The sequence below is a fragment of the Neurospora crassa genome, linkage group V (assembly GCF_000182925.2).
Source record: "Neurospora crassa OR74A linkage group V, whole genome shotgun sequence".
Taxonomy (NCBI): Eukaryota; Fungi; Ascomycota; class Sordariomycetes; order Sordariales; family Sordariaceae; genus Neurospora; species Neurospora crassa.
This window is the reverse complement of record NC_026505.1, coordinates 1,205,221-1,221,834: the sequence shown is the minus strand read 5'-3', so window position 1 is coordinate 1,221,834 and position 16,614 is coordinate 1,205,221. Positions and strand designations below refer to the sequence as shown.

The window sequence follows — 16,614 nt, the reverse complement described above, 5'->3', positions numbered from 1 at the left end:
CAAGGTACTTACGCCGCGTCAATATCATCGCAGGAATCGATCATTGACAGAAAGACTGTTGTACAAAAGATAGTATCCGTCTCATTCATTATAAGTCATAACGTCCAAGCAAGCTATCAACATTAAAGGAAAGGCCATATCCGCCTTCCAGATCCCATGTCCAGTAGAGATGGCCTCGAGCCCTCAGCGTACCTGCCACCTCTAGAGTAGATCTTGCGAGATCATCAAGGCAGGTACCACGGCAGGTCTCACACGAATTGAATTGCACACGGCCATAACACATGAACCAAGTGTGAGAATCGGCCAGGACCTTGTGTACCGCCGTGATCAGACGCAACTGACACTCGTCCGAGAAAAGATCATGATGAGGACGGGTGCCGTAAGCTTTTTTTTCTTTTTTTTTTTTTTTCTTTCTTTCTTTCTCTTTTCTTTCTTACCTTAGCCGACCACTTTCTGGACCTGCTCACGGCACTCGGCAGGATCCTCAAACACATGCCACACCTCTCTGCAAGTATCGCAAGATCAGAACCAGTACTCAAAGGGGGCCCCAGCCATAAGAGTCGCACATACCTTGGAACACCCTTAAACGCGTCCTCGAACCGCTTGGCAGCATTCTTGGCTTCCGTACCGATGGCCGCAATATCGGCAACTTTCCGGATGAGAATCAGCTTGATCCACTCTGGATGCTTCCTATACATCTCGCCTACAGACATGATTTTAAGTGTTAGCCAGTGGGTTTTCTGGTACAGTTCACCGAACTGGGCCCCGACTTCGAAGTACCATCAACTCACCATACGCTTCGGGGTCGCTTTGCGTTGAATCGCCTATACAGATCATTTTCTTCTTTGGCAGCCACTCGTACAGCTTCTTCATGCGATCGACCTTGTACCTTTGGGTTCCAAGCGTGAGATTGGAGAGCAACCCTGGAATGGTCATCCAACTGGCATCTCGCAAGATCAACTGGCCCCGGGGATAGTAACGGTGAGTGAAATCCCGAAGGAAGGGGTAGAGGTTGTATGGCGATGCTGACAGGTAGAACCACGGTGCAGACGGCGTCACTATGTCTTTAATTTGCCAGTATAGCTCTGGCATGCCTGCAATTGGTGTTGGATCTGCCTACACAGCGAGGAACATGCCGTCAATATCTGAGCACCATCACTAAACTAGACGATTGCGATGAACGCAGAGAGCGCTAAACTTACCACAAATGTGGACCGTAGGATTCCCACAGGATCACTCGTTTGCGTGATCTTGATAGTGTCATCAACATCTGTTTTGGGGGGTCCAGTGTTAGAAGCAAACACTGAGCGTTTTGCGCAGAGAGAAAGAACTGTCTCTCGTTTGAGTGACGGGTCGGAGATCACAAGCATACCGGAAATAACGGCCCAACCCTCGGGCTCTGTATAAAAGGTAGTCATTTTCAACAATCCTCCCGCGCCAGATGGGACTTCGGCCACCGAGTTTAACACACTTCCGGCACTTGAGTCGGGGAGCTTCTTCAGCTCACTGCTGATCCCGTTCCTGCCTCCAGGACCCAGCCGCAACTCGGTAGACTCGCCGAACTTGATATCGACCCGTCTCCCAGGCAAAACCTCCATGAGAAAAGGAGTAATGCGCTGCTCAATCGTCTTCTCCTGCTTGTCGCCCTTGGAGAGACCCACTTTTTCGGCGATGTCGCCTACAGCCTCAACAAACTTGGTTGATATGCGCGCGTCGAAAACAGCAGTCACGAACTCTGCCTGCCATAAACCGTTTGGGCTGCGAAAGGCGACATTATCGAAGAGCCAGACCGCGTCGGTTTTCGACACGCCAATCGGTATGGGGTTGAGCCGGCCAAGATATGAGAGCAGATGGGTAACCTTGAACTTTTGGACAAGACCTTGGGCTTTCACCATGTTGGCGAGTGACGTCTCGGTAGGCTCGAACCCTCGATTGCACCAAGTTTGATGCTCGAGCATGCTTGACTCGGAGCGGCGGTATGTGGACGGAAGCGACATGATGAAAAGCGGCTGAAGATAGGTGGTTGAGGCCTTGGCAGGAGGAGTTTGGTTGAGCGCATGAGAAGCAAACCGGGTTAACAGGCTGGGGACCAGAACATGGCGATGATGAAGGTCTTATAGACTCGCTGCTCGATCGACTAGACTAGTAAATGGTTCCAGGACTGCACCATGATGGAAGATCGCCGTTCAACACAGCTAGGGCTGCTAGTGGCATTTCTAGTGTGCCCCCCCCCCCCCCCCCCCCCCCCTGGAGCGCATGACGCCTTGCACGTTGCGTTGCCAGGTGCTTTTTTGGCCTGACACGGTCGGGGGGCCTCCCCTCGTGATGCCGGGACGTCGAAACCTGAAATACAAACAGTGTACAACCTCCACGAACAAAGTGAGTAGGCTGCACCCGGTGCGCCCGCATGTGATGCTAATGTGCAGCACAGATCGCCGCACGTTAAGGTACCTTACCCTATCGCCGTCACCCTGTTTCAGAGGCAGCATTGACGGCATACGGACAATGGCTCTCCAGGTACCCATTAGCACTTTTCATGCAGGGGCGTACGCAACTTTTGGGTTTCCAGCATGCTTCAGATTCGTTTCGTGCCCAGTTGTCGAAGGTTAGCAAGTGGTTGGGAACCACCTAAATCGACAAATGAGAGGAAGAGACTTGGGGATTACGTATTGCTGGCTGATAAGCGCTCTAACTCGTTGTCAACAAAAATCAACCCCGAACACTTGTACCTACAGAACCATTCAGCCGTTATAAGAACAGTAGGGATTTCAACCTTGTCTTGTAACCAGTTTCCTTCTCTGTAGCCTCCCTCTCCCCGCTCTGATTAGATGCTCCTCTCGGTACGTGGTTCTAATATTATCGATGGGATGATGTCATTCTCAAAACCTCAAGCGAACCGGGAGCGCACGCACGTGCTGTACCTGAAACAAGCATTAGAGTAAGCACGAATACCGAGACAGAAGACACAAGGCCCCGCCCAAAAAAAGGTGGATTATTGCAGGATATAAGCGAGGTGAACGAGCCTAGACTCAGAACACGGAACGGTCCGTCTTAATGTCAACATCTTTAGCAGGCCTGGCCGGCCTCCCACAGACCTGATATGCGGAACCCAAAAATATGTTGAAACTTTCTGATATCCACTGTGTAAAACGTTATGTGCGTTAAAAAGAACATGAAGATGACCCCAACCCGATTTGAACGGATAACCTTTCGATCTGGAGTCGAACGCGCTACCGTTGCGCCATGAGGCCATTACAGCATGATTTTGCCAGAATATGTGCGTATGAATACCACTCAATTTTCAAAGCTAGCCTTACAAGTGTAGTTGCTAGTTGCAGCGTACTTCAACTGTTTAGAGTTGGATAACATTCACTATCCCAAAGGGGCTTATTTATAACCCGCATCCACCGAATGGACTATTAAAAGATAGTTCGTTTATAACTAAATTTCTTTACTAAAGTTTCCTATACTCTTATTAATTAGATCCGTAATATAACTCTACTATTAACTCAAACGTCTTACTTAAAAATACTCTAATTAGCTACTTTTTAAGTATTATTAATAATAGTCTACGCCTATATACATAGGTTTCTTACTTTTTGAAATATTAGCTAATTAACTAGTTTAAGGAATAATTAATAAATATCTAGTACTAATACTACTACTAATTAAGTTAATATCCATTAAAGCGTAATCCTACGACTAATAGGACAATAAGATTAGAAGTTACAAATTAAAGTAATATTAAGTATATAGAAGGAAAGGAAAGGTTATTAAACGAGTACATTGTAGTTCTGAAAATATAAATTAAAATTGCTACTTGTTACGGCCTTCATAATCTATAAGTTTTATTAATAAAAATAGAAGTTACCTTTATCTAATATACTATAATACCCTATACCCGGTATCCTCTAACTATATTATAATAATATTGTCTTCCGGGTGGCCCGGTAGATTTTACTGAAGCGCAACTGTTATTTATTATAGGGCTAGCGCCCGGGTTATACACTCTAGTCTTTAGAACTAGAGCTATTGTTAGCTATAGTAGCATAGGGTACGCAGCCTTAATAAAAACTTCTCAACGCTGGTAGATCCGTATTTTAAATAAACTTTTCCTCCTTTATAGAACCTTAATTAAGCTATACAACCAACACCCGTATTAACTATACTACCCCTATTATATTAGGTTCTATTAACTAATAGAATTGGTAAATCAAAATATACCGCCGCTATAATAATAAGGGTCGTAGTATACTATAACGAACGTAAAAGACAAAGCGTAATAGATTAAAGCCTAGCGAATGGAAAAAGAGAAAGACGATTTTATTAAGAGTATTTTTATAAGTATAGCGTTTACCAATGCTATGAAAATTATTATAGGTATATTATTTATTACTTAAAGAATATAAAACAAACCCTAAGCGCCCATTTAAATAATTACCTGTATAATTACTACTACCTTTAGCGTTATAGTTGGTATAACTTAAGAAGCTGCCGTTATTACTACTCTTAAATATAAAAATATTTAATAGCTAAAATAGGATACGTGTTGGTGGGTCTCTGTCATTCACTGAGCACAGCATTCACTGGGCACAGCCCAGTCCCCACTCTATACCCTACCCAAACCGCACTATATCTAGCCTTCCAGACTCTGCCAGTCTCCCTCTATCTTTATAGTAGACTTAATCAATTGTATTCAACCGCTTGATCTCGTTAGTAATCTTATAGGTTATAAGCTCTCTCTCTAACCTTCCCTATAATTGTATTTGACGAGCGTATTCTCAAAGCGTATCGCTAGCTTCAACTTCATTAAGGCGCTACAATACTAGGTCTAAACCATCGCAACGTTCGTCTATTTAATTAACGACTCGCCCGTTTGCCCGCAAGCTCTCCCCGCTATATAAAGATCATTGCTAACACTTATTATTTAGCGACCCCTCTACCGAATTAATTATAGATTCATTTATTATCGAATCAAGTTCTTTATTTAAATTAATTAGTAGCTAATCTAATGATATCCACCGCTCTTCTCATTAATATATTGATAAATCCTTCTTTACCTACAACAACTACTAGTTCGTCGCTAATTCCCCTCCTTAGCAACTACAATATCGCCCATTAATATTAGGGACTTATAGCCGAGCTTAACTACTTTCAACTCGCTGAATATATTTTCAAAATAATCGAGGAACACAATAAGGCAACGGATCCCAACAAGCACAACACCTAGTAGACTAAATGTACTAATACTAATAAAATTCTATTCTCTACCCTTAAGAACTTTAATATCGTTATTATTTTAAGTATTAATAATTAGGATAAAATAAATAGAGACCCCAAAGTTATATAAAATCTCATTTAGTTTTATATCACTCATATTACTAAAGAAATTTGCAGCGAAGTTCTTACTAAATATCTAGCTATTAAGTAAACTAACTTTAATATTATAGCTTTTTTTCTTATTCGTTACACTGTACTCTATAAATGTATCAAAGACGCTAAATTTTGGATCGATAATGATTTCAAGGTTACCTTTCTTTATAATACTATGAAATAATTTATCCTATCTATATCAAATACTAGACAGCTGCTTTAGAAGTTAACGAGTTCGATATTAATACCTTCTTATTTAAGTTTGGTAATATTAGTAATATTGAGTCCCGTACTGATATTAACGTTAATATTTAAAGGTTGGCTAATAATAATAATAATAATAATAATAATAATAATAATAATAATAATAATAATAATAATAATAATAATAATAATAATAATAATAAGAATAATCATAATAGTAGTTCAATCAATAAAAAGAAAGACAATAAGAAAGTCGACTATACCAGTTATAGTAAGAAGATCTATAATACTCAGAAGCATTTTGCTTACAGTTACTACGTTGATAAGTCAGTTAACGTCTACCAGGTCTACTACCCCGAGAAGGCACCCGATAGGGATTATATAAATAAGGGAAGGAAGTCTTTGTGCTATTATAAGTAGAAGTAAATCCGCGGGGTAATAGAGTAAATAACAGGGTGGAAGTATTTATAAATAGAATAAAGAAGCGGAAAAGTAGAGTAATAAATAGGAAAATAGGATAGGGAAGCGGGGAGAAGGCGGAGGAAAGAACGGTAGGGAATGAAATAAAGAGGTAGTAAAGGAAGCGGTACGCCTAGTCCGGTCTTATTCCTATTATCTTTATTATTTAAATATTAGAATAATATAGCGGTAGGAGAGACGAAATTAATTCGCTATAGCAGTGGGTGAGAACTGTTATAGCTATAAGTAAAGTAGGAGCGGCGTAGAGAACTACGACCGAGATGGAGCTAGGGGTTTTTATCTAGCGGTGTTTAATACTGTACGGTTTTCCCCTTTAGAGAATTGGAGAAGGACCCTATACCAATAAGGCGCTATAGTTGTAGTATAGGGAATAAGACTATTATTATTATGGATCTAAGGCAAGATCGAGAGAGCTAGTACTAAAATTATACAACGTAATACAACTTTAATAATAAATTTCAATATCTTAGAGTTTTTATAGCTATTTATAGTAGACTATATTATTAGAGTACTTGACCTTTTACCCTCTAAAGCCAACGTTGAACGCAAGAGCCCATAGGAGTTACTCGCTAATATAGTTAATTTCCTAAATGAAATCAAATAATTATATCTTAAGTACTTAAAGTCTTACTTTTATACAATTTATTACTTCATTAAGCTAGAAAAGCAACTACAAGGCGATGAATTTTGTATTACAATATAATAATAATCTCATTCCCTATTTCGTTATTATAGAGCTATATTGGCTTAGGGTCCTTCTTCAATTCTCTAAAGGGGAAAATTGTACGGTATTAAACGCCGTCGGATAGAAACCCCCAACTTTATTTCGGTTGTAAGTTTCCACGCTGCTCCTACTTTATTTATAGTTATAACGGTTCTTACCCACCGCTATAGCAAACTAATTTTGTTTCTCTTATTACTATATTATCCTATTATTAGAATAATAAGAATAATAAAAATAGGATTAAACTTAGAACGTCGCCTCCTTTACCGCTTCTCCATTTTACCCCCTACCGCTCCTTCTCCTACCTTCTTTCCACTTCCCTATTCTATTTCTCTATTTACCCTCCCTATTCTTCTACTTCCCTATTCTATTTATGATTACCTCCCCCCTATTCTTTCATTTCCTAACCCTATAAATCTGTTTCTATTAATAATGGTATAGGGATCTTTTCCCCTCTTTATATAATCCCCTTATAACGCCCCCCCCCTAGTCTTTTTCCTTCTCCTCCTCCCCTATTATAACTTTTATCTAAGATAGTTTCCTTTCGCTACTAATATTCTAATTTGATCGATTTAGTTTCTAATATTAAAGTTTCTTCCCTTAATCCGTCCTTAGAATTTACGTTTTCTATTAGCTTAGAGTTTACAACCCTCGCCCGCAACCTTTATAATTTCCTTAGTAAATACGCCCTTCAGAATTAGTATAATTTTCTTCCTTATTCTGTTTTTAATTTTTATACTAACTTAATTAATATCTGTTCGAAGGCCTTTTTCGTAGCCGACTATATCTCAGAAGGAGAAGCCGTGAGGTTGGAAGAAAAAAAAAGAATTCTTCTTTTTCTTCTTCGTGGAAAAAGATGGAAACTTGGTAAAGAACTCGGCGTTCTTCAGCCATATGTGGGTAGAGGAGTCAAAGACGAGTGGAATGGTAGGCAGTTTGTGTGTGTAGCTTTTGAATTGGTAAAGATATAGAAGAGTAACTATAGAGAAGAAAGAAAGCTTTTTCGTCGAGGGAAAGCTTCCTTCTTATAGATTTTCTGAGCCAACCGGTTGTCCTATGGACTGGCCAATTTCCTCGTCGGATTCTTAGCTTCTGGAGATTCCGGAAACGGTTTGTTTGTTTGCTTTCGTTGAGGAATGGCCGAGGAATGGGAATTCCAAAGTCCTTTGTTTTCCTGGGCCGTTTTCGGAAGCTGGGCATTCCTAGGCTTTCTTTCATTCCTGGGCCGCTTTCTGGAGCTGGGCATTCCTGGGCCACTTCTGGAAGCCGGTAGTGCAGAGCCTTAACCACCCTCTACGAGGGTTAAGGTTATATACTGGAATTTCAACCACGTATATATAAAATCGAATAAAATCGATAAAAATCAACCAAAAATAATAGAGATACATATATATAGTATATATTACCCATATATAGTTGCTTATACCCGTAAGGTATAAAATAAACCCGTAAATCCGTTATATATATATAATATTATATAATATATATAGTAAGCCCAACAATATCGTTCGTGAAATCCCTTAGTTCTATTATACCTTAAACCTCGCCTCTATTACAAAGGGTAATAAACCTACTTCTTTTAGTACTTTCTATATAATTACTACTAATAAAGTTTACTTCGTTTCGGTATTCGGCAGGTTTTCTATCCTTTATTTCCCTTCTTCCTTTACCTCTTGCAATTTCTACATTTAACTATAAACTCTTAGAATATTATTTATATTTATACTACCAATACTCGTCAGGTCTGCAAAATCGACCGTCTGACTAGCGGCGGGGCTACTAGTTAGGACCAGCAACTCGTATACGACTAGCAATTCGTACCTGAAATTGGGGGTACCTCCTTACACCGCTATTTTACTAGCAAATGAAAGTAGATTTGGTTAATAGTATATTTTTTTAGTTGTATGCAACCTATTTCCCCGCACTGCCCAATACTCTGGATGTGCATTACCTATTTGTATTTATTTGTACTTAAATTGCTTGTACTCTAAAATGCCTGCTTGAGTAGATAATATTGATTATTATACCTATATTTACGTATAATCGGTTTTAATTATACTTAACCCCCTTTATTTAATCCTTCTATCTATTTACTGTATTACTTCCCTTTATTTCGCTGTTGGACTACCCTCCTATTGCTATATCCCCTATTTATCGTGCTATACCTTATTGATTTCGTATATCCGCCGGCGGTTCCTTACGCCGTATATTAGCGCTTGTTAATTTGACCTCGGATATTGAAGATGTTGTTAGCGATATTTGGAGGACGTTGCTAGTAGAGGGGAGAGTTTAAGCCGTTGTAAAGGCATTTTAAAATAATGGATTTAAGATTATGGTAGATGTAGCGAAGGTATTTCGAGCTCTATATAGATAAATCGTTAACCGTTGTAAGGGAGTATATTTAATAGTAAGAAATAGGGGTTATAATAAGCTATTAATCAACGAGGAGGATTTTACCGTATATGCTTAGATTAATATATAATTATCCGTTAGTAAGTAAAGTAAGTTCTATAATATAAATCCAATTAATTATCCTAGGTATTGAGATAACCCCTTGGCGGTTGGTATTTATAATTACTACCCTAATAAGATTAAATTGTGACGATAGCGATGAGTCTATTTCTATCCCTTATATGGATAGTAGATGAGTACGGCGTTATATAGAAAGAGAAGGCTTTTATAGTATTAGAATTAAATTAATAGTATAGGTTAGGAAGGTATCTTAAACTTAAGTAGATGTTGAGGATATCTTTCTTCTTTTTTATAATACTATTACGAAGTATAATATAAAGCCGGATAATATTTAGAATAGTAATGAGTCTGGTTTTAGGGTTGGCGTTTTAGATAAGGTTTATTTTATATAGATTTATACTGAAATAATAGAAGTATAGTCTATAAATCCTAATTAAAGGATTTTTGTTATTGTATTTAAATTTATTTCGGTATCCGGCCGTATTATACTACTATTTATCCTACTTCCTAGTATTAATATTATATATAAGTACGTTGATAATTCCCTTAATAATAGAATAATAATTATAGCCTCTCTACAAGGTTATATAAACGACTAATATACTTTAAACTAATTTAAATATTAGAAGGAGTATTTACGGCCTATTAATAAAGAGGAGAGGAGGGTATTAGTATTAGATAATTATAGTAATTATTGTATTATTGAATTTTATGAATAATGTTGATAGTATTATATTATACTCTTTCTCCTACCCCCCTATTCAATATACTTCCTTCAACCATTTGACGTTGGAATATTTTAAGTGTATAAGTACTTTCATTAGGTTAATATACGTAAGAAGTTAGTGTATAATAATGTGGATTATATTAAGTATAATTTTTTGGATAGCTTTAAGTAGATTCGAAAGAAGGTATTTAAGGCAAAGAATATCTTATTTGCTTGGAAGTGAATTGGCTTATAGCCTTTCAACTCCGATTTTATTCTTTTAAACCTTCGTAATCTATTATTTTATATTAATTAACGAAGAGTATATTAAATAGAGACGAGGTTATATTGCTCGTTTTGTAGAGTAAGGGATTATTAATCTTGGGATAGATAAACTGAGTATACTACTATATCTACTAGGAGAGATAACGGTTGATATCCTAAGTAGCCCCCTTATATTATATAACTTATATATAAATAGGAAGCTCCCTACTTTAATAAAGCCTTCTATACTAAAGCGCTAGGTCTCCTTATAATTATAAATAGATTGGAATAACGCAGTTACACCCAGTCTTAACCTCCCTTCTATTAAGAAGTATAGTATTTATATTGAATAACGTATATTATTTATAATTAAGGGTAATTGCGCGATATTACTAACGGTTAAATATGTACTATTTAAACAAGATAAGGCTAGTAATATACTTAATCTATTAGCTATAAAGGAGGTTGAATTTAAGCGTAAATGTAAAGAGGAAGTAATTGAAGAAGCACTATGTAAATTTTATATAATTAACCGTCTCTTACGCTGTAGTAGTATAATTATTATTAGAGATACCCGTTTATACGTAATTGCTAATGAATATTAGCGTATTGCTATTATTAAGAAAGAAGATGAGCGTATCTATATTCGAGAGCTTCAATAGGAGTAAACCGTATTAAGAATATAGATTAGTAGTTTTATTTCTGTATAACGAGTATAGATTACTAACGAAAAGTTACGGTTGCGTATATTTAAAACCTTTAGAAAGGATATTAAAGAGTTTGTAGTACTATATAAGGTATAGTTTATTGATAGGGATTGGTTGGTTGATAAATATCGTAAGGAGAGGGTACGCTATTGGGATTACTTTTAATTTTAATGCTAGAAGGCTATTGAAGATGAAGTTAAGCGGTTAGGGGGTAAAAGGATTATAAATAATATAATTCTCCCCTTATATTGGTAATTGCCCGGCGATCCTCCTAAATTATGTATATTATAGTTATTTAATGAGGTACGAAAGAAGGTTGCTAATAAAGCTATTAATATGTGGTTAACTAGCAAGGGTGTTATGCTAGGTGTAAAAGAGTAATTAAATAAGGTTAGGGTTGTTAATAATAAATTAATTAATATATAGAGAGATCTAGACTAGTAGTATCCCAATAATCTACGGTATTTATAGATGACTTAAGAGGATGAGGATGAGGAGGAGGAGGGGGAGGAGGAGGAGGGATATAGGGATTCTGACTGTGAAGAGATTGATATATTATAGTTATAGTGTAGTGTAAATAATCTACGTGGATTTAGGTGTGTGCAAAATAACGATATTTTATTGTGTTGGTGTATATGCTGGTTGTATTAGCGATTTCGTATGCGGTTAAGAAATATGGATATATTATTAAAAAAAACTATTGGCTCCGGATATACGACTTTTATTTGCTAGTAAAATGGCGGGTAGTGGATGTACCCCGCTCGGTACGAGTTGCTGGTCGTGTACGAGTTGCTGGTCTTGACTAGTGGCCCCGCCGCTAGTCAGACGGTCGATTTTGCAGACCTAACGAGTAAATATATATTAAATATTTCTATTAACCTTCATAGTATTTATAATACTATTTACGCCGTAACTATTATTATAGTATTAGTTAATTAATTTAAATTTAATTAGAAATTGGATTCCTTTATTTGTATTATTAATAATTTTACTAATTATATATATAAGGGTTTAGAGCAGGATAGTTTGCTTATTTCCTTCATTAACCTTCTCTATACTCCGGGCTATAATACTACCGAATTTTGGAAGAAGGGCTACTATAAATTGATTATATGAGATATTTGCTATAATTATATTCCCTCCCTCTTTAGCAGTAATACTATAAACCTGGTTTAAATCGCCTTTAGCTCTAATAGTAGTACTATTATTCTTATTTAGATTATATCCGACAGCTGTAGTATTATTATTCTTACTCGTATAATCTTTAATTCTAACAGTAGTAGTTCTACTCCTAGTAGTGCTATAGCTATTGATATTTCCGGCTGCTCTATCATAAATAAGAATCAAGTTTAATAGCGTTACGAAGTTACTATAAATTAGGTTCGTATAATAGAATTACTCGAAAAGCTTTCTAAGCGCAATTAAACATTCGTTAAATAAGAGATTACTTACCCGCACCCCCCAAAAACTTAAATACACCCACCTCAACCAGAAAAATGGGGCTGTTCAGCTGATGACACTTAACATTGTAAATCCCATTTTTACCCGCAAAATTTCGTTTTTTGAATGCACGCAGCATCCCCTCTAATTTGGTTATTTCTTTCACTCTTTTTCGCACGGCTAATTACACTAGCACTTTACACGTAATTGCACCACCAATTAGCGCCAGCAATCTACTACATTTGCACCAATACTCTACACCTGCAATACTCTCAACGTACGTAAAGTCGTCGCATTCAATTGATTTCTATACTAATTAATCGCTATAAATACCCTCTTTTAGTAAGCGCCCTCGTACATCGGCTTCCTAGCGCCCTCGTCGTCGTCGTACGTTAGACTCTTTAATTAAAACCTTCGCTTTTTATACCTCCTTCAACTCCAATACTACTTAAACTATACTAGCAAACGATACTTTCTTTTCCCTCAACCTAATTAGAGAATATAACGAATTATTCGTATATTTCGTTAACTTCTATCGTTGGTATTACTTTAGTATTACAATCCAGCGTAGCTATAGATTCAAGAAGCCGGGCTACAATAGAGACAGCTCTATCATTAAGAGTAATCCTCCGCACACCCACCCCATTTCTTATATACACCCAAAAACTCAAAAGGCAGCAGATATATAAATAACCATGTTTTGGGTATAAATTTCGTTATTTTATATGTTAGGGACCTTGGTCAAATTTCTAGGTTATTCAATTCCGTACTTCTAGTGATATTTGTATAGTGTTTAGTGTAAAATGATAGAAATTAATAATTCTACTTCATTAATACCATTTGTACGCAATAAGATTCGATTGAACTCTAATTCTATATATTACCGTTTGATAGTTCTAATAGCTCTAATAATTCGTTAGATAGGGAGGTTAATAATACGTCAATAACCTTATCCTTCTTTACTATCTACTTTCGAATTCTCGCCTCCTAATACTTCCCTAATTCGTTATTCTTATCCTTATTCTTGTCCGTTACCTCAATATAGTTACGTATCTCCTCTTAGGAATTTAATTGCTTAAAACTAGGTTCAACTTTATATTGGGAGTAATAGCGCCGCGCTGAAGTTCGTATGGGTTGGGTGTTCTTTGATTTACCTTTGGGTGCTATTACTTTTTTACTAGTAGCTTTTTTACTAGCCTTCTTACTACGGATTACGTTAGTTGATAGTTTGGTTAGTAGAATAGCCTTGTTACTTATCATGGGGCTGCCGCCCAAAAGCCTGGGTCTGGGAGTCCCCTAGACGTGCGCAACCATTGTAACCCCTGACCACGGCGCGCGTCTATTGGTATAAGAGTGCGGCCCGCACTCCCCTTTATATATATAGATTCTTTCTCTCCTTATCTGTTACGGGGCGCGAGCAAGCACTAAGGTAAGACTTTGATTGTTGTGCGAGGAACAGGAAGAGAATCCTGTGCGCGCACGAGAACTATGTAGGGCATGCTGTGGGTCCAATACACGGACCACAGCACGTGTGCATGTAACTACTGTACTGTACTTAGATAGCTGTAAGGTGGCTGTATTATTATAGTATAGTACCTATCTATATATAGGAACATAGTAGTAATATATATAATATTACCCCCATCTAAAACGAGATTCCTATTCGAAAAGTTCGTCATTATTAATAAAGTAGGCCCTCCCGCTCTTCCTATAGTTGTACCTAATTAAACGTTAGTAGAAAATCTTATTAAAACGGGAAGCTACTTGGCGCCCGTCGGTACCTTAATTCTTGCTTAAGGGTAGAATATTAGCTAAAATATTATTAAATCCGACCCTTCTACTATAGGAACTATTATTACCCTTAATAATCCATTTATACGCCGGGAATTAATTCAAAACGCTCTAATTATTATATATAGAGAACCTTAATAACTCTTACTATTATTAACCCTACTAGAGGTACTACGGGGACGGCTATAGTATAGCGGTTTACGGGGACGTTTGTAATTATTATTAGTATAAGTCTAGAAAATTCGCGCATTTAATTCCTTACTTATACCTTCTTTTCTCTTTAAACGCTCGATTATTGTACTACTAACGTTCTTAAATCCTCTTTATCTTCTAATTTTCTAGTATTAATTGTATATGGGCTATTTTGGAGAAATAGGAAACGTAAGACCGTTATAACACGTACTATTCTTCGGTGCCGTTGATGGTTGTTTTGTAAAAGGGTATATTATAAGGTATTCGATTAGGGTGCGTAGAATAAGTTGAATTTAACTCCTTTCTTTTTACTTAATTTTAATTAATTTTTTATTTATTATTTAGTTTCGCGCTTCTTCTTACTTGCCGGTTATCTACTACTGGTACTATTATAATTAAGATTAGGGATTAATTTTGCTCTTTAGTTTATAAAGCTATCTTTATCTTTTGTTGTGTTTTCTATCTTTTTCTAAAATTTGGGTATAGCGGACCGAATTCTAGGTGGTTATTATGAAATTACTAAATTAATTCTTAATAACCGTCGAGGTTCTTGGTTGGTTGCTAGTCTAGTAGGTAGTGTAATTACTTCATTAGATACTTCTAAGAACCTTCAATCTTTTAGTAATTTAATAACTCCTCAAATTCCTATTATTTATCTTCCTCGAAGTCGTCTATTCTTATAATAATTATACCCTTATTTACTTTTATATTTATTATTAATTCTTTTTAACTAGGGAATTCCTTAATATAAGGTTTAATACAGAATACATTAATAATATAGGTAACCTTTATATTCTAAGGTAAGGCTAGCTCTATTATATGCGAACTAAGCTTCATAATTCGGAATAGTCCTTCAAATCGGGGTGCCAATTTATTATACAGTCGTCTAGTACCGTAATTATTTATATTAAATATTATTTTATTACCGACTTTATACTTAGGGGCATTTATTCGCTTTTTATTCGCTATTACCTTATAATATTCTTATATTTATAAGGAGGAAGTTTTTACGAAGTCCTAGACTTTTTTAAAGTATTGTATTAATTGGTTGGTATTGAAAATCTGCTTCCGCTGTACATTTATAATATCCGGTGGTAACAGTGTAGTTGGTTCTATACTTATTCGAGGGTAAAATCTATAGTTGGCGAAGAACGGGGTAATCTTTATTAATATAAATTTGAAATTATTCCCTTAAAATTCGGCTAGGGGGAGTTAATCAATTTAATTATTCTACTTTTAGTTAATTAAGGTTTTTAAATATTATTCTATTTCGGTATCAATCCTTTCAATCTAACTATTTATTTCTTTATAGTATAGAGTTAACAGCTTTAATCTAATACCTAATTTATTTAAGAATTGTTTTTAGAAGGTTAATATAAATTAAATTCCTTTATTAAATATAATAGTATTTAGTAAGCTATAAAGCGTATAGATACGATTAATATATTTTTCTATTAATTCCTTTATTAATAGTCCTTTTACTAGAATAAAGTATTGTATTTTTATAAATTTATCTATTACGATTAATATATATTTATATTCAATACTTCTACCTATTCTCTTTAATCTAGGGAACGGGGTTATATAATTAACAGAGATATTCTTCTAAGGGGTATATAATATTAGTAGAAAATTTAGAAAATTTATTAATAATATTCTAATAGCCTTGGTTTTACTATAAGGGATATATATATAGTAATAAGCGTTTATTATAATAATTATCCTTAATTAGAAATATTAATATGTTAATACTACTATTTTATTCCTACTAGGGTAGCCCCCTTATACCGATAAGTAAGTACAATAAATTAGCTTTAACTAGACTTTCTCATCGTCGGGAGGAATTATTAATCTATCCTAGAATATTACTTTATTGTTGATTATTTCATATTCGGCGAAAGGGATTTTTAATTTCTTTTTTAAATATTTTAGCTAATGGTTCCCTACTCGAATAACTTTTCGAATATTAATTATTATCGGTGAATTAGCATAAGCGCAGTCTACTAAATCATTTATATAAATACTCCGTCCTTCTTTATTTCCTTCTTTAAAGCTATTTTCTAAAATATATATTACTAAGGGGGCTCCGTCCTCGAATATAGCGTTTATTACAAATCCTTCACTATTAATATTTAAAAGTTATTTATTATTAAAGGATTAATTGAAGCGCTTTAGTTTAATAAGTAGTTTTTTTCTAGCCTTTAATCTATTATCTATTTTATTCCTAAGGATATATTCTAGTTTGCGGCTCAAAGCGTCGG

The 16,614-nt window shown here is 35.8% G+C and overlaps 1 protein-coding gene and 1 non-coding gene across 2 annotated transcripts; both read right to left on the bottom strand.

The window, feature by feature from the left end:
• Nucleotides 1–57: 57 nt before the first annotated feature.
• NCU16947 (hypothetical protein) lies at nt 58–2,710 on the bottom strand. Its single transcript, XM_011396514.1, has 5 exons — nt 1,373–2,710; nt 1,203–1,270; nt 792–1,116; nt 571–703; nt 58–505 (listed from the first exon to the last, which is right to left on the bottom strand). Exons 1-5 carry the CDS (start codon nt 1,995–1,997, stop codon nt 439–441), a joined length of 1,218 nt encoding a protein of 405 aa, XP_011394816.1. The 5' UTR covers nt 1,998–2,710; the 3' UTR covers nt 58–438.
• A 469-nt stretch (nt 2,711–3,179) lies between these two features.
• On the bottom strand, nt 3,180–3,251 carry NCU15087. The gene has a single exon. It is a non-coding gene; the product is annotated as a tRNA-Trp (tRNA).
• Nucleotides 3,252–16,614: the final 13,363 nt, after the last annotated feature.

Excerpts from the sequence above, each read along its gene's own strand:
- NCU16947 (XM_011396514.1), bottom strand. The coding sequence starts at position 1,997 with ATGTCGCTTCCGTCCACATACCGCCGCTCCGAGTCAAGCATGCTCGAG. Across the intron at positions 1,271-1,372 it reads GGGTTGGGCCGTTATTTCCG|ATGTTGATGACACTATCAAG; the intron begins GTATGCTTGTGA and ends CCCCCAAAACAG. Across the intron at positions 1,117-1,202 it reads TCCTACGGTCCACATTTGTG|GCAGATCCAACACCAATTGC; the intron begins GTAAGTTTAGCG and ends CTCGCTGTGTAG.